At 41.6% G+C, this 22,123-nt stretch overlaps 2 protein-coding genes across 7 annotated transcripts in view; one reads left to right on the top strand and one right to left on the bottom strand.

The window, feature by feature from the left end:
- Positions 1–5,966: 5,966 nt before the first annotated feature.
- On the top strand, positions 5,967–17,923 carry LOC306879856 (lysosome-associated membrane glycoprotein 5-like). Its single transcript, XM_079433074.1, has 7 exons — positions 5,967–6,150; positions 6,614–6,792; positions 6,958–7,089; positions 7,177–7,294; positions 8,057–8,245; positions 16,338–16,512; positions 17,406–17,923. Exons 1-7 carry the CDS (start codon positions 6,129–6,131, stop codon positions 17,407–17,409), a joined length of 819 nt encoding a protein of 272 aa, XP_079289200.1. The 5' UTR covers positions 5,967–6,128; the 3' UTR covers positions 17,410–17,923.
- Positions 17,924–18,807: 884 nt separating this feature from the next.
- The window catches only part of LOC306880533 (serine/threonine-protein kinase PAK 5-like), a 61,927-nt gene continuing 58,611 nt past the window's right edge, over positions 18,808–22,123 (bottom strand). For 5 of the 6 annotated variants that reach the window (XM_079434100.1, XM_079434098.1, XM_079434096.1 and 2 more), the window contains 3 exons: positions 21,558–21,683; positions 21,340–21,474; positions 18,829–19,521 (listed from right to left, as the gene is read on the bottom strand). In XM_079434100.1, coding sequence (XP_079290226.1) covers positions 19,366–19,521; positions 21,340–21,474; positions 21,558–21,683 — 417 coding nt within the window. In that variant the 3' untranslated portion in view covers positions 18,829–19,365. Of the gene's footprint in view, positions 19,522–21,339; positions 21,475–21,557; positions 21,684–22,123 lie in introns of all 6 variants that reach the window. The other variant, XM_079434101.1, reaches the window with a different exon arrangement.

Genomic DNA, 22,123 nt, shown 5'->3' with positions numbered 1-22,123 from the left:
AAGAATGGAAGTGAAATGTGACAACATGCCCCGTAGGTGGGGTACATTGTAACATCTGAGGGCCATGATGTAACATTACCATATAACAGCTTACAATGTTATCTGATCTAATGAAAAAAATATGCAAGAAAAACTAAATTATTTTGTCAATAAAATAAAATAATTAACGTTTTCAAATAAAATAATGACATTTTATAAAGAATTAAAAATGAACACATTGCAACCATACTTGGGACGGCCCTGATCACAACACAGCTATAGAGTATACTTCATATCAATATGTGAAACATTGAGAAAAACACACAGCTCTCACAGAACACCAGACACATAAACCAGACAAAATGCTTTACATTTCTTGAAATAATCATTTCTGAACATTAAACATTGGCTGTCAGTCTTTATTCACCCCTTTCTCATTAAGATTCATAAAAGTAAACTGTAAATTACATCGCTAGTGTTATATAATAGTTCTAATAACAGCGGGGCACATTGTTACAGTGTTGCAACTGGAATTTAACCCTTGTGCATCCTTATGGACATTTTTGTCTTTTTCAGTTTTTATTAATTTATTTCTTTTTATAATTTTGCCTGTGTTAATGGCAGCTGCATACATTTGGGCACAAGTGTGTATTTTTATTAGAATTTTAATATTTCACCTGCATTTCATTTAATACATTTATTTTACACTAGGTACAAAAAATTGTAACACTCACGACCTTAAGGACAAAAATGATGCAGTATTTGTTAATAGACTTTCACTCTGTTGGCAAGGCTTCAAAATTAAAAATGTTAAAAAAAAATTACCAGATGTGGCATTTTCTCAGGTTTGGCCTATAAAGCAAATACTCACGTTTTTCCTGTTTTCTGCTTTTGCAGCTATAATGGTGTGGATTTTCTGCTTTTGCAGCTATAATGGTGTGGATTTTCTGCTTTTGCAGCTATAATGGTGTGGATTTTCTGCTTTTGCAGCTATAATGGTGTGGATGTGTAGCAGGGCTCGCAGAATCGCTAGCCTGATGTCCCGGGACTATTGTGTTTTCCAGTCGGGCTACCAAAATGAATTCACTGCCCTGCAGATCCTTAACTCTTCAATTGTATCAAACTTAAGGCCATAACAAGTTTTAAATGCGTTACATGGTATAAGAAATGTCTTATCTATAATTTCAAAAGGTCTTACAGTTGGGGATGGAAAGACAAGAATCGCGATAGGCTGGATTAAACTTCAAAAGGCAATGATGTCATTGAATAAATTATAAGCGCTGCACGTTTCAAAGTATCTGAAGGGAACCGACTGTCCCCAGAAACGTGTCGTTGGCATTTTTATTTCGTCTTGCCTATAATGCCTGATAAAGCAGCGTTTATGAGCGCAGACAGTGCTGCATTGTGTACAGTTGCTAACAGGGAAGTTCCCTGAGGGAAATAACCGTTATATTAAGCCGCTCCTAAAGCAGAAAATGAGTTCATTTCCAATAAGCCTTTCTTGCTGCTTATGGTCAGGTCAATGCAAATATCGACCCATGTTTTTAAGCAGCAAACACATTGTAAATGAGAGAGAAGTTAATGTGCCTTCTAAAAACCTAAACAATTAAGATATTTAATATATTCGTTTTAAATTAATATAATTAAGCTTGATTTATCCCTTTTCATAAAAATGGTCTAAAGGCTGAAATGCTGTTGTATAAGATTTGTGTTTTTGTGAAACCTGTATCTGGACTGCAAATCATGTCATTTTATGGCTTAATACTGTTACCATAGACCTTGTCCAACCCCGCTCATACTGTTCATTTTACTTGTGCAGCTCTTAAAATGGGTCATAAATCTGCAGATACCCTGTAAATAGTGAAATCAAATTACATATTTGTTGATATTTGTGTATTGAAAATATTTTTGATTGATGATTAGACTCCTATCTGATTTTCTACATTTAAAAAAAAAAAAAATTTTTTTTTTTTTTTGGGGGCTAGTTAAATTTTCGGGCTACCAAAATCTGATGAGTACCTGGCAGAAGGGCTATCAGGGATTTAGAAATTTTGCGAGCCCTGTGTTGGTATGGATGTCAGAGTCCGGTTTGTAAGTGTGTCCTAAAAAACTGTGTTTGTGTGTGTGCACCTGTAATGTTTGAGAGAGAGAAATTATACTGTCCTGCGAATCACATCCCAGCACTGTTTGCCAGCGGAGCTTTGCTGGAATCTAACAGGAAACGTTTGGTACTGCACCCAAACAAAATCTTACTAAAAACTCTTTTTTTTTTTTTTTTTTTTCAGATATCAACCTCAAATTTGGAACACTTTAGATTTATGGCTTTGATTTTCTAGCAAATTTTGAGTTAAACATGTTTTATAAAATATATATTTATATAAAAAAATTGCTCATGAATAATTTTCATGAACTTAAGCCTCTATAACTTTTCAATTTTTTACAACTTTAACTTCAACAATAATCTGCTAAGAGTCTTCTTTAAAATGAGACCAAACTTAATTCTGTACTATCAAGCTTCAAATTTCTATGACGTTTTTGACATTGACATTTTTAACCTCTATGAACCTGTAACTTTTTTAAATTGACGCACAACTAGTTAGTGTCTTCTTAACGAAGCATTAAAGAACTATCTAGACTGCTAAATAACAGATTGGAGATTCGAGCAGATTTGTCTCATTTTAAATGAATACTAAAAACAGATGAAAAATTTACTTCATCCAGAAATGTACTTTTGCTAAGTAAATGTTCAACGATATCTTCAAAAGATTTTTTAATTTTGGCACACTTTTTTCTCTATAGAGTGTTGATATGGCAACTAGTAAATACTGTAAATTTTGTTATGCTTGTATGTGTGGAAATATTCAAGCCATGTTTGTTACAACTTACCCCGCCGCGTTACTTTGTGCCCCGCGCTCCCCTACATCCACGGTTTGACTACAAATACCATGGTTTAACTGTATTAACTATGGTTTTTTGGTTTCCTTTGTAGTAAAACCATGGTTAATTTTCATAAGAGACTCCTCTGTTGAGGATGTAGGTTGAGAGTGTGTAGATGGCAAAAACAGAGTGAAGTCATCGTTATTTATATAGCGCTTTTTACAAAGCAGATTGTGTCAAAGCAGCGTTACAGTATTAAAAAAGGGAAGTAGTGTGTCAAAATTTCACTGAGGAAGACTTCACTGAAACCCGTCAAACAAAACACCTACAGTAAGTAAGTAATGTTCAATGTGAAAGGCTGCAAATGTGTGATGAAGCCATGAAGAAGACAGCTGTTGGTGTCTTGAGTTGTCTCGGTCTCTTCAGCACAAAGAAGAGCAGCGCTCCAGTCAATAATTGGCACATGTGTATTCATACGGTTCAGTCGGCGTGTTTCTCTGAAGCCTTTATTAAAATCAGCACATTAATACACATGCACTTACGAACAATAAAGTGTGATAATGAGATTCACGTTGTCGTGGAAACTCTAAAGCACAGCGGTATAAAGCAGATCTCCATCAGCCTCCATCAGGAAACATGCTCAAACCCTCAGACAAGTGCGGCTCCAAAACCGACACCAGAATCCTTCTGGACGCCATCTCTAACGACAAGATCCACCTCGCCAGATTCGTCCTAGACGCTCTGGATGGGAAAATCATCGACTCTGAGACGGAAGGGGCGCAGACGCCTCTGATCTCCGCCGTGTTTCTCCAGGATTCGCCTGCGAGATGCAGGTTCCTGAATCTTCTGTTGCAGAGGGGCGCTAAGGCGAATCTCCCGGACGAGAGCGGACGCACGGCGCTGAGCTACGCCTGCGAGATGGGACACCTGGACGCAGTGAAGATCCTGGTGAAGAACGGCGCGGATCCCGAGGTGGCGGACGCCTGGGGAAACACTGCCCTCATGTACGGCGCCGTGGCTGGACACTCAGCTGTCGTGGAGTTCCTGGTGCGTGCTTTCAAGAGACTGGGTCTCCAGATCGACCGGCAGAACAAGGTGGGCAACTCTGCAGTGGAGGTGGCCAGGTATCTCAGACACACTGACTGCTTGCAGGCGCTTCTGAGTCACTCCAGGAGGGTTCACGATGGCGATGCACTCGCTGAGAAACTCTCCACTGTGAGCATCAGTGATGAGGAGAAGCCTCCACAGATCCATGCATCTGAAGACGGGACTCGACTTGCCAACCGTAAACGATCCATCATTTCACGGAGGAGAATCCAGTCGATGGACTCCATTGAGGAATACGAGAGGGAAGGTGATGCTTCATCACCACGAGGCCGGATGTTCTCTGGGGTTTTCACCCCAAAACCTCCTCAGAAACACACAGAGCATCAATGCCCCAACAATCACCTGCCTCTGCTGTTTTACTCACCTAGAGCCTCCAAAACGCTCTCGAGTGGTGCGCGCGCTTCTGGTCCTCTTGGCATTTTATTAACCCCTTTCAGCAAAGGAGAAGCAAACGAGAAAGCCAAGAAGCTGGCGTTGGACGCGCCCCTCAGAAGATTTGATGACCGTTACTATCAGAAGAGGTGCAGCTTGCCGATTAGCACTCTCACTCCGGAGCGTCTCAAGCCGTTACGCAAAAGCAAAGCCGGGTTTGAGCACGGCTCCAGATCTCTGAGCACCCTCCGGCTGTTGAGGAGATTCACCTTTCCAGAGTTCAAGAGGAGCAGCAGAGAGTCTCCGGAGGCTCCAGAAGCGCCCGGCCGCTGCATCCCAAGGTCAGAGACCTTTCCGCTGGGAAACAAGCACCCTCAAGTAGGGAGCAAGCCGAGCATCGACAGCATCAGCGCGGTCAAGTGTGAGTTTGACTTTCAGTTTAAAGCTGCTCCAGATGTCTGAGCGAGGAGAGACTGAAGTCTGTGATGAGCACTAACCTACTAACTAGTGCTGTGCCAACAAACAACATAAGAGCTTGGAATACATTTACTTTCATGTCATTTATTCATTTAGCAGACACTTTTATCCAAAGCATTTATCACAATGGTATGTAGTTACAGTCGAACCAAACATCATTCAGACAGCAGATATCATGTTTGATATTTGTTCGGTGCAGGACTCTATAGTTCATTTCTGTAAGTGAGGAGAGCAAAATAAAGTAAACTGTGATATATTATACCCAAATATTCTTCATAGAGTGGACTAGCAGATCAAAAATGATTCAGACTCTTTGACCGGAGCATGTTTTGCTTCAGTGTTTTTTCTTTAATTGCTAATGTGATGTTTTTCCACCACAGACTGAACTAAATGAAGCATTGTTTGGTGATTGGTCGAGCTAAACTGGTTTATCTAATTGTTCTTAAATTTAACATCTGATAGGTATTCAGCCGAATTAATTACATTCCTTTCTATCAAAGTTATCTGACATTATCAAGATCAGTTTGTTCTGACGCAGTTTAACTCTGAGCTCTTCTCATATTTTATTACTAATTTCTAAACTATAGTGAATAAACTGTGATATAATGTGAGAAATGTTGAAGGCGTCTGAACAGATTTTAGATTGACTGGATTGACGTTTTGTCCGTGTTTTGAATATTTATTTTCGGGCAGACTGGGGCTAGTTGTCTCAGTGGGCTTAATGTTTTTAATGTCTTAAAGTTAATTTGAGTCACAGAAAAGGCTATTGAATATTCGCTGATCTACGGGGAAATCACAGCTGACTCTGAATATTCAAACACTAAATTATTAAATAATTCACGAAACAGTTCAAATGTAAAAGCTGACGTACAAATATCTCTTATGAATTTCTAGATACTTGTTTTAATGTAAGTGTACTTTATTGTTTTAAGGTATTGCTCAAAATGATTCTATTTTAAGACGCATTCATGAGATACAGATCATGTGACTGACCCCGGTGTCCCATATAAGGATTCCTCTTTTAAACCAAATTAAATAAAATCCATACCTGGATAAAAACAGCACTGGCTCGTTCTGTTGGGATGAAATAACCGAAGGACTGATTTGTGTCATCGGTAACGCGCCGTGACCGTCGCGTGCACGAGCTGCGCGCTCCTGATCTCTGCGTGTCCTGCAGACGCGGATCGGACCGAGGTCTCTCTCTCTGCGGGACACTTGAGCGGAACTTCCGCCGGCGGAGGAAGCAATGCAGCAGTGAACCTCGCACCTGCTCCCGGAGTTAGTTCCTCTCGCAGAATCTTCCTCACATTCTCAAGATGGAGCTTCTTCTGCTGCTCTGTAAGTTCCCCAGCTCTAGTTATGGTTACAGTACAGCAGATGATCTGGAGGAGGGAAGCAGAAATCTCAAACACAGCAAGAGATCAGAATCTGAAACTACAGAAAATAGAGATTTATTAAGAGAAGTCTGCTTCCAGGTGTTGTTTCTTAAATATGTTGTCTCTTACATCGTGTTAGAGATCACTTTACAGTGTACTGAATAGAATAGAATAGAATAGAATTAGAAGACAAGAAAGAGTAGCATAGAATAGAAGAATAGAATATGCATTTGTTTGTTTCACTGCAGTTTTACAGAGAATCTGTCTCACAGACCCCCGGTGAAGAAGACAAAGACTCACACAGACACAATAGAACAGAAGAGAGTAGATCACACTCCTGTGTGTGTGTGTGTGTGTGTCTCCTGGTTTCTCATATGTTCTCCTGGGTTCTCCTGGTTTCTCATATGTTCTCCTGGTTTCTCCAGCCTCTCTGTTGGCGCTCTGTGTTTCTGCGGAGCAGGAGGTGGAGAATCTCTCCGGACTCTCGCCGAATCCTGACCGGGACATTTTCATAGTGAGAGAAAACGGAACGACCTGCTTGATGGCGGAGTTTGCGGTGAAATTCCTGATTCCCTACGATGTTCTGGCACTGAACGGGATCGATGTGAGCAACTCTAAAATCCTAAATGAAGCATTCTGAGCTGGTCTAGTCCAAAACACATCAACATGGATTCGGATTCATCAGGATGATATAAATGTTTGAAAACTTTCATGAATGAACATGAGATGATGATCTTGTGTGCGTGTGCGTGCGTGTGTGTGTGTGCAGCTGATCACGGAGCAGGCGTCTGCGTCGGTCCCGCGTGGAGCTCAGATCGCTGGGAGATGCGGGAGCAGCGAGTCGGAGCTGCACATCTCGTGGCTCAATCACGCATTCACATTCCGCATCTTCTTCTCAAAGGTGATCCGAGCAGGAACTGACCATCTGAATCCTTACAGAAGTTTTACCACTGTGCTCTAATGTGTGTGTGTGTGTGTGTGTGTGCAGGAGAAACACATGATGGGCAGTGATGGAAAAGCTAAAGAAACTGAAGTGTGGAAGATGAACAAGGTCCAGCTGGTCTACGACACTTCAGAGACGACACACTTCATTAGCGCTTATAATCGTGAGTCAAACAGCTTCATATTCACAGGAAATCATCACAAGATCAGACAAACGTTCATGATTGGCTACAGATTGAGATGAGTAAATAAATCATCATCACTGACAAATGTCGACTTGTTTTGTGATTTGATGCTCCAGTGTGCTGCCTTCACTTAAATCACGTGCGTCACAGCAGCTGCGTTTAACCTGTTGCTCGTTATTGCGATATCTTTGATTGAGCTTTTGTTTTATGGTTCAAAATGAGCTTTTCTTGGTGTTTTGTGTTTGCTGAGACACAAAGCCCATTGTTCCATAAACAGTGCTGCAGCGCTGCGACATCCACTGCGCTTTAGCCGTTCACACAGGAACCGGATCTATACTCTTTACCCGCTTCATTACAACTTACAGCGTTTTGCTCTTTTTGCCATCGCTGTAAGTAATGCAGCGTTACTGCAGTGAACTGTACCGCGATTTATTCTCAGTTCAAGTTTAACACTTTACACTTTTCATAATACATACTGCTTCAAAGCAGCTTTAAAAAAATGCTTGTTTCAGTTCAAATTTAGAAGTTCTTGCTGATCTGAACTATAAATCAGTTTTGAGTGTGTGTGTCTCTCTCTCTCTCTCTCTCTGTGTGTGTGTGTCTCTCTCTCTCTCTCTCTCTGTGTGTGTGTGTGTGTGTCTCTCTCTCTGTGTGTGTGTGTGTGTGTGTGTGTGTGTGTCTCTCTCTCTGTGTGTGTGTGTGTGTGTGTGTGTGTGTGTGTGTCTCTGTGTGTGTGCGCAGCGGGGAAACACACAGCCAGCACACACCATCTCTCTGCTCTGGTGACTCCGGCCGGACGCTCGTTTCTTTGCTCGGCTCAGCAGACGCTCACGCTGATCTCCAGCGACCATCAGAAGGGAATCACCGTCTCCATCTACGACATTCAGATTCAACCCTTCGACATCAAGAGTGACTTCGTCTTCAGTGAACGTGAGCGCCTCACACACACACACACGTTGGTTTTTGTGGTTTATGGGGACTCTCCATAGGCGTAATGGTTTTTATACTGAACAAACTGTGTGTGCTATTGCCCTACACCAACCCTACACCTAAACTTAGCCCTCACAGGAGACTTTGTGCATTTTTAGATTTTCAAAAAAACACCTTTTAGTATGTTTTTTAAGCCTTTTGAATTACGGGGACATAGGCAGTGTCCTCATAAACCACCTTCATATTGTAATACCTCTGTCATACCCATGTCATTATACACATTTGTGTCCTCATAAACCACATAAACATGCACACACACACTCTCTCACACACACACACACACACACACACACACGCTCTCACACACACACAGAAACACAAACCCTCATGCATCAGTTAAAAGAGGACAGAACAGCCAGTGTCAAAAGTATATCAAAAGTATATCAAAAAAAATATATCAAAAGTATTTTTTATGATATATTTTTTATTACATTCACTAACACAGATATTTTTTACCAACATCAATTCTGACTATAACTACCAAAAATTAATTAATGAATAAATGAAAAAACACAAAACATCTGTTGCTTTCCATATTCTAAATGCTAAGCATGTTTTGAGTTTATTAATGTCTATGATTAGAAACAACATTAATGTTAATACATTTTTATTTTTGTGCAGTTTCAGATTTAAAATGAAAAACACAAAAATTTCTCAGCACAAACACACACACAAAGCACGCTCTGATATCAACACCCACACAATTATAATTACAATTTTCAATTCCACTGGCGTTTTTCCAGAAGAAGCAGAAAACAGGAACAAAGTGAGCATTTGCTCCAGAGAGCAAACCTCAGAAAATGGTACCAAAATAGTAAAATATTGTACATTTTTTAAAACCGCTACAATTTTGCAGCCTTGTCAACTGAATGAAAGCCAATTAAAGAATGAGTTTGTTTAAATGGCACTGGGATGAAATACTGCTGTTTTAAGGGGACATTTTTGCCTCTAAAGTCCTCCCTATTTGTGATCCTGCTGTAAAATAGATTTATGAGGAAATAAAGGTGAAATCTTAAAAAGTCAATAAAATGCACATTGTTTGCATTAAAACAGCCAAAATGATCAAAAACTAAAAATTAAAAAGACAAAAATGTTTACGATGCACAAGATTTAATGACATCTGCTTTCCTAACAATCATCATCTTCTGCAGGCCCCAGATGTAATCATTTGATTCAGTGCTGAAATGAGCTGCAGTGCTTTGATGCGGTGGTTTAGTGTTTTTTATTTTTTTATTTTTTTTGTGGTGGTGGTTTTGTGTTTTTTTGCTGTGTTTTTGTGTTTTGATGTGGTGTTCTCTTTCATAGGTTCACTCAACGCTGCATAGCTGACACAATGGGAACACCCCCAAGTGTGACGATTGTTTGAAGCCCTTATAGAATCACACCAATTCATTGGCTGATGGCGCGAGATACCGCCCCTACGTCACACGTGATTGACATAGACCTACGCTCGCGCCATCTTAACCTCAGATTTTCCTCTCTTTAGGAGCATTCGCTTCTCGCGGTTTTTCTGGCCTATTTCTCTGCAACGTTTTGGTTTTGGATTTCTTTTCCATTTCAGCGACCACGTCAGTGGAATATTATTTTCCAAGCGGTAAGTGCCAGTGGAATGGACTTTCGTTGGTGCCAGCCACCGTGCTCTCGTCTCATCGCGAGTGATGACCAGCACGGTAAATGCGTCAGATGTATGGGCCTGGCCCATATACACGAGACGCTATCTTTGTTATTTCAAGCTGCGAGAATTTAACTCTTAAAACCTTGTGCGCTAGATCATGAATCCGCCATTCTCTCCTGCCGTGCTGCTCTGGCGTTCTCCTCCCTCCACGAAGACGCGGCCTGGAGTTCGGATCCGGAGCCTAACAGCCAGGAGGCGCAGCCTTCCCCAGCCTATGCAGAGCTGGTGGACGTTTTGGCGCGTGCCACTGAGAAGTTGATCTTAGATTGGTCGGACGGGCCTCACGAGTCCCAGTCATCTAAGCTTGACGAGCGTTTCCTCAGTGGCTCTAGCTCGTGCCCAGTGAGGAGAAAACTGCCTTTCTTCCCTGACCTGTATCACGAGATCTCCAGGTCCTGGAAGCAGCCTTTCTCCTCCAAATCAGGGAGAAGGAGAAGGTTTTCCTTCTCGACGCCCCTGTCTCCAGCTTTGGCTTATTCAGCAATGCTGTTAACGCCATCGTCTATAAGTTTAGAGCTGCCAAAATGCAGTCGGCTGCGTTTAAGCAGTTCATGCCATGGAATGCGCGTGAGCCAGCCACTGCCACCAGCCACTGCCAAGTGTGTAGACTTGAAGCGCCCGAACAAGCCCCCTGTGGCGGCTTCTTCGGCTCGCTCCTGATATACATATCAGGAAGAGGAGGGCTTTCCTCGCCTCGTTGGTTTACGACAGATCGCTAAAGCGTATCTGTCCATCCCAGAGACGCTCTCCTCCACTGACTGCACCATCCTTGCTGCTAGATGCGTCTCGAGGAGCGCAGGCCACTTCCCCTCTTCTGTGATCGTTGAAGGTAGGAGACACTTCAGGTTTTCTCCCCTTAGGGTTGCTGCATGCTGCAAGTACTGTTCGCATGGTAAGGGACACCCAGTGCCTTCCCCCTGTGTCAGCTTTTCCTGCCCTTGCCTTTACAGCCTCATCAGGTATCGCCTCAGCGCATGAGAACGCTTTGAACTTTCCTCTGCTTCGGTCGGACATATGTCCCTCCCTTCCCTCCATTCAGAGCAGGGACCCCATGTTGGCATCCCCCTTGAACTGTTCAACTCCACTACCTCTATCGGCCTTCATCCATGCCTGGAGGGACCTGCTGGGAGTGTCGCCCTGGGTTCTTCGTACGATCCAGTTCGGCTACACACTCCAATTTGCTCGTGACCCCCCCTGTTTCAACAGGGTTTCTTCTTACTGCAGTGAACAGCGCCGACGAGGCTTCTGTCCTGCAACAGGAAGTCTCCTCTGTTCTGCTCAAAGGGGCAATAGAGGAGGTCCCCTCTTCAGACCAAAACCGTGGCTTCTTCAGCCGGTACTTTCTAGTCCCGAAGATGGATGGGGGCCTGTGTCCTATTCTAGAGCTACGCAGACTGAATTATTCCCTCTACAGAGGGAAATTCAGGATGCTGACGCTCAAGAGCATTCTTTCCCAAGTCCAAGAGGGGGACTGGTTTGTCGCTGTCGACTTGAAGGATGCCTTCTTCCACATTCAGGTTGTTCAGAGGCACAGGAAGTTCCTCAGGTTTGCCTTCGGGGGAAAGGCTTACCAATACAAGGTTCTTCCCTTTGGGCTAGCTCTGGCCCCATGAACGTTCACCAAGTGTATGGATGCAGCTCTGGCCCTGCTGAGGCTCCAGGGGATCCGAATTCTCAACTAGCTAGATGACCTGCTCATTCTAGCCAGTTCCAGCGAGCAGGTGATTCGTCACAGGGACTCTCTCCTTCTCCACCTTCACGCACTTGGCCTCCGATTGAATGGCCAGAAGAGCGTGCTCACTCCAGCCCAGCAGACCACATTTTTGGAGGTCTGTCTGGACTCGACCCGAGTAGGAGCCAGACGGGCCTGCATTGAGGTCGAGCAGGTTGAAAAGCATCAAGTCGTGTTCGGCCCGCTTCAGGCTAGGTCATCACGTGTCAGTGGGCCTATGTCCGTCTTTCGGATGAGACGTTAAACCGAGGTCCTGACTCTCTGTGGTCATTAAAAATCCCATGGCACTTCTCGTAAAGAGTAGGTGTAACCCCGGTGTCCTGGCCAAATTCCCTCTACTGGCCCTTGTCTATCATGGCCTTCTAATAATCCCTATACACTTGATTGGCCCTATGACTCTCTCTCCTCTCCACCTGTAGCTGGTGTGTGGTGAGCGCACTGGCACCGTTGTGCTGTGGCTGCCGTCGCATCATCCAAGTGGATGCTGCACACTGGTGGTGGTTGAGGAGAGACCCCCCCCCACATGATTGTAAAGCGCTTTGGGTGTTCAGCAATACACAAAGCGCTATATAAATGCATCATTCATTCATTCATTCATTCATTCATTCATTCATTCATTCATGTCACAGGCTCCTAGGCCTCATGGCAGCGGCTTCCCCGGTTCTTCCCTTGGGGCTGCTCCATATGAGATTGTTTCTCTGGTGGATGAAGTCCCTGGGTATTTATCCCTCCTGGCCATCTCTCCGCCTACTAAGAGTGTCAGGGGACTTGCAGGCTCTCTCTGTCAGCGAGTCCTGCATTGAGTTTGCTCCTGGGCTGGTCAAGACATTTCAGTCAATTGCGCAAGTCCCTAGAGTTGCTGGTGTGTTTTGGTCCAGGCAGAGGGCTAGCCGCATCAAAGCACATGATTTCCCACTGGGTTAGGGAAGCTATTTCGAGGGCCTACGAGGTGCGCCGTCTGCCTTCACCTCTAGATGTCAGGGCTCATTCCACCAGGGGGATGGCTTCCTCCCAAGCTTTGTTTAGAGGGGTTCCCCTGGAGGATATCTGTATGGCGGCAGGTTGGTCCTCTCCCCATACTTTTGTGAGGTTCTATAACCTTGATGTGAACACGGCTCCTGGCTCCCAGGTTCTTTCTGTTTGAGCCAGCTGTGTTTTAATGACCTGGTCTTTAATGGGCCAGACTTGGCAGCGTGTTAGCTTGGCGTGTGTCATTTCCATTGCATCAGCTATGCAGCGTTGAGTGAACCTATGAAAGAGAACGTCTCAGGTTACTTACGTAACCCATGTTCTCCGAATAGGGAACGAGACGCTGTGTCCGCTGCCAAGCTCCTCATGCTGTTAACCTGCTTCTTCGACAGGAAAATCTGGGGGTAAGATGGCACAAGCACAGGCATCTCACGCCATCAGCCAATGAATTGGCGTGATTCTATACGGGCTTCAGACAACTGTCACACCTGGGGGTGTTCCCATTGTGTCAGCTACGCAGCGTCTCGTTCCCTATTCAGAGAACATGGGTTACGAAAGTACTACATTTTTGTTTTTTTGCGGTGGTTTTGTGGTTTGATGCAGTGTTTTTGTTTTTTTGTGGTGTTTTTGTGTTTTTTGCTGTGGTTTTGTGGTTTGCAGTGTTTTTGTGTTTTTAGCGGTGTTTTTGTTTTTGCTGTGTTTTTGTGGTTTTCTGCTGTGGTTTGGTGCAGTGTTTTTGTGTTTTGATGCAGTGGTTTTGTGTTTTTGTGGTTTTCTGCTGTGGTTTGGTGCAGTGTTTTTGTGTTTTGATGCAGTGGTTTTGTGTTTTTGTGGTTTGATGCGGTAGTTTTGTTTTTTTGCGGTGGTTTTGTGGTTTGCAGTGTTTTTAGCTGTGTTTTTGTGGGGGGGGGGGTTTGCAGTGGTTTTGTGGTTTGATGCAGTGTTTTGTGTTTTTTTTTTTTGTGGTGGTTTTTTGGTTTGCAGTGTTTTTAGCTGTGTTTTTGTGGGGGGGGGGGGGTTGCTGTGTTTTTGTGGTTTGATGCGGTAGTTTTGTGTTTTTGTGGTTTGATGCGGTAGTTTTGTGTTTTTGTGGTTTGATGCAGTAGTTTTGTGTTTTTGTGGTTTGATGCGGTAGTTTTGTGTTTTTGTGGTTTGATGCGGTAGTTTTGTGTTTTTGTGGTTTGATGCGGTAGTTTTGTGTTTTTGTGGTTTGATGCGGTAGTTTTGTGTTTTTGTGGTTTGATGCGGTAGTTTTGTGTTTTTGTGGTTTGATGCGGTAGTTTTGTGTTTTTGTGGTTTGATGCAGTAGTTTTGTGTTTTTGTGGTTTGATGCAGTAGTTTTGTGTTTTTGTGGTTTGATGCAGTAGTTTTGTGTTTTTGTGGTTTGATGCAGTAGTTTTGTGTTTTTGTGGTTTGATGCAGTAGTTTTGTGTTTTTGTGGTTTGATGCAGTAGTTTTGTGTTTTTGTGGTTTGATGCAGTAGTTTTGTGTTTTTGTGGTTTGATGCGGTAGTTTTGTGGGTGGGTTAGTAGGTTGTGGTTAGCAGCGCTGACCTGGCAGTGACCCGCGGGCTGAGTGTGTTGGAGCGTGTCGTTCTCTCTCGCACTGAGGGTGAAAGGACTGTTTACCGCAGTGAGCGTTACTCTTCCTTTTATAGTCCCGGTGATTTATGGGCCATTTCTTCAGCGCAGGAACAAAAGCGGGTCCCGCGGGGTGTCTCATGCTGCTGAGTGTGCAAAACCAATGTTTCAGTCTGTGCCGGTGTGTTTAAAACCCTTCTATTGTATTAGGGTTCTATTTGACACAAAATTAGTTGTTCAGACAGAATCTAAAATATATTTTTGTCATGACACAGGTGCAATAACAAGCAACTAATAAAAATGATATTATTTGTGCTTAGTAGTGTTTATTGCTGTTTATACTTCTGTTTTCTTTTTATCTTTATCTAACCCTTATGAGAGTTAAATGTGTTTCTCACACTGATTTTCAGTGCTGTAATAGTCTAATATATGAGATCCAAAAACAATTTTTGACAGACAGAGAAGTTTTCTTAAGATTTTTTACCTGATTCTTTAGTGTTTTTCAAAGTGATTTTTGGCAAATGGCATGGAAACCAAAGGGGATTTATTTGACGTGCAACACAAAAGTAAATTTGTACAGCTGTTCCAAAACACATTTATGTGTCGAAACATTGCATACGCATTCATGACCCTGAATTAGAAATATTCACCAGATTTATAGAAATAAGGTAACCGGTACATCAAGCATTTTCAAATTCTAGTTAAATTGACCCCAAAATAACAGGATCTGAACTGTTGCTGGTTTGTGTCTGATATGAAGAGTTACGGAGGATCTGATGCGTCCTCACGTGTCTGTCAGTGTGTTTGATGAAGATGTTTCTTTTTGTAATATTTTTATTACATTTTCTTGAAACACTTACAAGACTGACACATGTGCATACCGTGTCTGTAACCACTTACAATGGACAAAAAAGAAAACGAAACAAACACTAGGTGCTCATATTACATGACAAGTGTGATAGCACAAACCAGCATTAGGTTAAAACAGTATCTACTTTGGAAGTTAGATTTAATAATGCATTGCAAACAATAACAACCACAGCTGTAAGGGGTTAATACAATACACATTAAAATATATTTTAATACCCAATCAAGAATTTTGATGATCCTCTATTATATTGTTAATATCCAATAAACAATAAAAAAGGACTCTAGATTTTCTTAAGTTTAGCTTCTTTACCCGAAAGCATGTAGGTTATCTTTTCAATTGTAATGCATGAAGATATATCTCTTAACCAACGAGTTATGGTAGGCCTTTCTGCCTTTTTCCAATAAATGGCAATGAGCCTTTTGGCATGTAAAATGCACGTCTATCAATACTTGATTATCCTTTGTAATATTCCAATTATCTGGATGAATGCCAAGAATAAACCCCCCCAGATCTAATGGTAACCTCATCGAAACCATATGTGTCCCTGCAGCACAGAAGCAGTCATCAGTAGCACAGGTATATCTGTAGCAATAGCCAACAATACATTGTATGGATCAAAATTATACATTTCTCTTTTATGACAAAAATCATTAGGATATTAAGATCATGTTCCATGAAGATATTTAGTGAATTTCCTACCGTAAATATATCAAAACTTCATTTTTGATTAGTAATATGCATTGCTAAGAACTTCATTTGAACAACTTTAAAGGAGATTTTCTCAATATTTAGATTTTTTTGCTCCCTCAGATTCCAGATTTTCTAATAGTTGTATCTCAGACAAATATTGTCCAATCATAACAAACCATACACCAATGGAAAGATTATTTATTCAGCTTCAGATGATGTTTAAATCTCAATTACAAAAGATTGACCCTTAAGACTGGTTTTGTGCTCCAGGTTCACATATGCATTATCATATTACGATGAAGATGCTTCTTGAAAGGAAGTTGAGGACAGGAAGTGTGTGTATCTGTGACTCCTTGTGGTTTTAATCTCAGTGCTGACGTCAGTGATTCACACACAACTGATTCTCAGCGGTCTTGAGGTGTAAAACAACAGAAGAAAATGACTGTGCAAATGTAGTTTTAGGCTGCAGGGCGGTCAGGATTGTGTGAATGACAGGCGCTTCTCTTCTCCTGCAGCGTATAAATGCATCACGGACCAGCGGGAGCAGCTGGAGCAGACGCTGCCGCTGGTGTTGGGTCTCATCCTGGGTCTCATCATCGTCATCACCATCTCCGTTTATCACTTCCACCTCAAACTGAGCGCCGTGCAGCAGCCGCAGCTTCCTCGCGACCGCTCGCTCTACAAGAACATGTGAAGACTCTCTATGCACGCGCCATACGTCCAGACGTCTCAAAGCACCTCACTAGAACTCCTCTGTCCTTTCTGGGTTCTGGGTCAAATGTATGGAAGCCCGTTTCCACCATAGAATTAAAAAAATAATTAAAAGGTAATTGTGACTTTTTTTCAGAATTGCAGGAGAAAAACTAAACACAAATAATTGAGATAATCACATAATTACCTTTTTATATTTTTCACTCCATAGCGAGATGCTAACTTAAAAAATATTCAAAAATTTCGAGATGTAAAAGCATTCACAGGGAAAAAGTCAATTGCGTGATGTAAACTCAGAATTCAAAAAGAAACGAAGTCTGAATTGTGAGTTAAAAACTGAATTACCTTTTATTTTTGTCATTTTTGTGGTGGAAAGGGGTTTTCATACAGATGTCTTGTCTAGATGTTAAATGTCCTGTAAGCGCTGCACTCATCACATGTCGTTTACCACATGATTACTGCAAAAATAGAGATATTTAAATTGCTTGAAGGATATAAAGTACAAATATTTATTATTTCATGATTGTTGCTTATTTTGTGATTATTTAATATTTTATAATTTGCTAAATGAAACAAACTGTACTGTCCATGTACTGAAGTGTGTGTGTGTGTGTGTGTGTGTGTGTGTGTGAGTGTGTGAGTGTGTGAGTGTGTGAGTGTGTGAGTGTGTGAGTGTGTGAGTGTGTGTGAGTGTGTGAGTGTGTGAGTGTGTGAGTGTGTGAGTGTGAGTGTGTGTGTGTGTGTGTGTGTGTGTGTGTGTGTGTGTGTGTGTGTGTGTGAAAGCACAGAATGGCTTGTTCTTCTCCATTTACTCTCTCATGGATGTGAGGAGTTTTAGAAGATCTTTGATGTTTGAGGTTTTTCTTTTCCAGCTGAAAAAGGCAAACTGAAGATTTAGATCCATCAGAATCAAACACGACACGGAGATGAATGGAAAATCAATAAGAAGCGGCAGGAACATCACTGGCATTAAAGATTTCCACAAATGAGCTGCGATCCTCACGGATGGATGTCTGGAGTCTCAGGCACTCCATTAAAAGCACCGCTTCTGCTGGCCAGTGATTTATGCTGCCATCATAAATGCTCGTTCTTCAGGATTTCTCCGAGCGCTTGCTCTGAAAGTCCTGCTCAATCTCATGTTGTGTTGCTGTATGTGTGACGTATTTATGTTTCTGCACACGATTCTCATCCTGCAGCTCAAATCTCATTCCAGCATGTTCAGATTCAAATGTGCTGCGTTAATAAACTTTCATTTTTTGTCAAACTGTTTCTTAGCTATGATGTCGTGCTTTCAAAACTGTATAGAAGCATATTTACTGTAAACTTTGAGTTTAATGACATTTTATTCGGTGAAGCTGATTAATAAAACTCTGCTTTGGTATTTTCTTACAAAGTTAGGAATACTTTTATTAATAGAATACTTGAAAATGTTCTTAATCGTTTATTCTAGAAGAATTCAAAACAGAGTAAGATGTTTCATTTGTTGGTTTGTTTCAAATAAAAGAATAATGGCATGAATGGCTCATTCTCCGAGGAGTGAAGGATCTGAGAAAGACATCAGATGAAAGCGTTCCTGGAGGTCAGTGTGTGTTTAGAAGCCTTTGGGGGTCTCAAAAGAAAACTAGCATTATCAGACAGATTACATTATGCTACACTATTATCATTTATTTTGAATTATATTTGAGTTATTGTCTTTTGTTTTTTTTTCTGTTTTCATTATAATGTTAAAGTTTTTTAATTTTGTTTTGTGTTTCCATATAGTTCCATATATTTTTTCAGTTTCAGTTAGTTTTAGTTTTGGTTAACTATAATAACCCTGGCCTCATGTTAAAAACATATTGTTCATGTTGATTATTTTATGTTTGAACATATATCTCTAAATTCAAAATGACCAGCAGTCTGAATAATTCCTGAACTGTAAACAAAGTTTTTGTTTCTTTTCCTTCATGTCACGCTAATCTAATGGTTTCCAGCAAGAATATTTGCATATAATGTTTACTGTCATTAAATGAACATCTCACACCTGTAATGTTAAAAAAGCTGCTTAGTTTTATTATTAATGTTTGTAAGAATATTTTTCTATGGAGCTGTTATAATCTCTAAATCTCCTCTGACGCCTTGATTAGACTCAGTGTGTTATATAGTCATGGCTGATGTCATTCACAATGCATCATGGGATTGTAGTTCATTCACTCATGTCATCACGAAAAGTCCTGTGGAGAAAATGAAGCAGAAAAAGCCGTTTCTATAAGAGTCTGAATGAAGCACAGCACACATGCGTTTGTGTTTTTTATTGAAAGCAGCTCTTAGTGACACACATGCAGGATCACCGTACGAAAGCGACTCGACAGCGGATCTGAAGAGTCCTACAGAAACACGCCATTCAGATCACAGTGAGCCATGAGACACGGGTGAGACGCCACGAGAAAACACGCGAGGATTGTGCAGAATATTGCTAGAGATCGCGCGTGAGAATGAGCGTGAAAAGGCCACACTACTGAAAACCAGAACGAAACCAGCGTAGAAAACTCTGGCGCGACCTACAAACGTAGAATAAATAAATATATTCGGATTCATCTGTCTGCAACAGCCATCTTCAAAAAAACGAAATATAAACAGTAGGAAAGTTTATTATTATTGTTATTTTGCAGAAACTCTCAGGTTCTAGGTAATACTGCCCATTTCACCATGGTAACATCACAACAAAAATACTGCCGTTTATCAAAACTGTACAATTAAAACTTACAATTGCTCTAAAATACATCTTCGTAGTTAGCGTGAGAAGACGAGAGTGAGAGAGACTCGTTCTGAATCAGAGGCGACTGGAAGCGCTCAGCGGTGGCGGTAGTGGCGCATCAGAGGAACGATGCAGGACGGCGGCCCCGACAGCTTCAGGAACGAGTGCTGCAGCAGCTCCGGGGCCGAGGCCCGCTGAGACGGCTCTCGCACCAGCATCAGGTCCAGGAACGCCCGCAGAACTGACGACACCTGCACACAAACACACCAGACACCGCTTCAGCCCACTCAACACACGCCATGCATCACGAGTCCAGAAATTATTCTGAGATTCTCCGAATGCATGGCGATTCTGGAGTGGATTCTGAGCTTGCTTTTGAACAGCAGGTGGCACTGCATGCTTCAGAAACAGCCGTACTCTGCTCGTTTCCACATCCTTACACATACTTGAACCTAAAATAATCATTCATAAAGTTCGACAAATTTGAAGTGAATTACAGGAGTGTTCACAGTGGGCTGTTTACATTAATCTGGGGTCATAAAATCATTCTGAGCCGAGGTGAGATTACAGACTCAGTGCTCTTCAGCGCTCTTCTTCATCAGCATTTGAGTGTGTGGAGAAACACTAGAGCAGAGCGCCATCTGCTGTTAAAATATAAGCTCAGAATCCATTCCAGAGAAGATCTCAGAATCATCCATTCCGCATCGATTTATCGCCGCAGCCCTACACGTCACATGACACAGTGATCAATATACAGCAGAAACCATCCTAAATGTGATCTTACGATCATCTCTCAAATATGCGTGCGTGTGATTCGTAGAATGAACATACGAACAGAAAACACATGGACTCTTTCAGATGTCAAATCTATGAATCTCAAATGATCTTCAGCTTGCGTGCAACTCAATGGTTTTAGAGCTCTGCTTGTTAACGACTCCTAATTAATGTCATCAACACGTAAAAGATCACCAGTCATCGTCCGAATCCTTTAGAAAGAACAGCTTACATTTCCAAAAACCAGCAGTACTCCGACAAGAGAAAGTGTGTTGTCTGCTCAGACCCTGACGTGACGCCAAGCACTTTTCCTCGTCAAAGACCGTCTTTATTAATATGAGCGCTCGCGTGGATTTTAGCGTACACACACTTTATAAACGAGGCCCACAGACCGTACATGAGCCGCACGATTGATCAGATGATCAGAGCGCTGTATTATTAATTTGTCATTTAAAATTTTGCCAACCAGTGTTTCATTACAGAATGAATACACCATTTCGAATGAATCAAGTGAGTCATTGATTCAGTGACTCATTCATAAAGACTGTCACTTGCTGCGTTTCTGAATGAATCAGCCGTTTGAACGAATTGGCTGAAAGAATGATTCACTTGCTTCGTTATTGAATGAATTAGAAGTTTTGAACAAATCGAGTGAGTAAATGATTCAGTGACTCATTTGTAAAGACTTGCTGTGTTTCTGAATGAATCAGCCGAATGAATGATTCAATGACTCGCTCATTAGAAAGTGACTCAGCACCACCTACTGGTGTTATTAGTCTCATTTCATTTTTGTTTAACCATTTCATATTTCAATATCCATTCAAACATTAACATGCATTTATTATCAATATTTAAGCAATGTTAAATCAAAATATTTCTTTCTAAAGCAATTTTTCAGTAATGTGTAGTCAATGCTTTTCTCATGTAACACAATAATGACTTTAAATGATTTCTCAGCACAAACAGATGTGCAATTAATTAATTGGCACATAATGTAATTAATTAGATTAAAAATGTTAATTGTTTTACAGCCCTAGTAAAAACATAATTATATAATTACAAAAACTGCCGACATAAAAGTTGATATAAACATTGGTTTATGTGCAATTCAAATGTTTGTTTTCATTTGAACGTTGATTATCAAATAAAGTTTCTGTTTAATGAGAACTCTGGGTTTGGGTGTTTGAGTAATAAATGAGTTTCAGAGCATCGCTGTCAATCAGAGCTGCATGTAAACACGCGTGTCATGTGATCATGTGACCGCGGCTCTGGCCAATAGAGATGCAGCGGCTCACCTTATGAGACTCCTTGAGTCGCGGGGGCAGGTTGTCTCGTATCCGTCTCATGGCCTGCAGCGGCGGCTCGTTGAAGTACGGCGGCTCTCCGTCCACCATCTCGATCACCATGATGCCCAGAGACCAGATGTCCACCTGCGGACACACCACAGCAGATCAGCGCTGACCGTTACCCATCAGGCAGCACACGGGTCACCGTCGCTAACCGCTAACCGTACCTCAGTGCCGTAGGGCATTCTGGAGATGACCTCTGGAGCCATCCAGTACGGCGTTCCCACCAGAGACTTCCTCTTGGGAACCTCTTTAGACACTTGAGCACAGAAGCCGAAATCCGAGAGCTTGATCTGAGCACAGAAACACCAGAGCGTCATGTACAGCACAACACAAAGCTGATTAGCCGCTAATCGCCCCTTCATTTGTCATGTTCTCCTAGCTAATTACAAGGTGGGAGACACAATTTAATTACTTGGAACTGGTGAAGTTGCTAATTACCCCGATCACTTTTCTGCCCTCACAATAAACCACAGTAAGCACACTTGTGTAAGAACACAGTTCCATGTGAAAGATGATTATGATACAGTAAACCACACAATACTCTCGTGTGCTAAATATTCTATCATAACCATTAAACACAACAGAATCATATCTTATCAAATATTTAGATTTTATTTATATGATGTAATTTAAAGTAAATTTAATTGAATTACTTTATATAAATCATAATATAAATGTACAATATTTTAAAATATAATTTAACTTAATATAAATAAAATGAAATTAAATA

This window comes from Barbus barbus (genome assembly GCF_936440315.1).
Source record: "Barbus barbus genome assembly, chromosome: 14".
NCBI lineage: Eukaryota > Metazoa > Chordata > Actinopteri > Cypriniformes > Cyprinidae > Barbus > Barbus barbus.
This window is presented reverse-complemented; position numbering and strand designations above follow the sequence as displayed.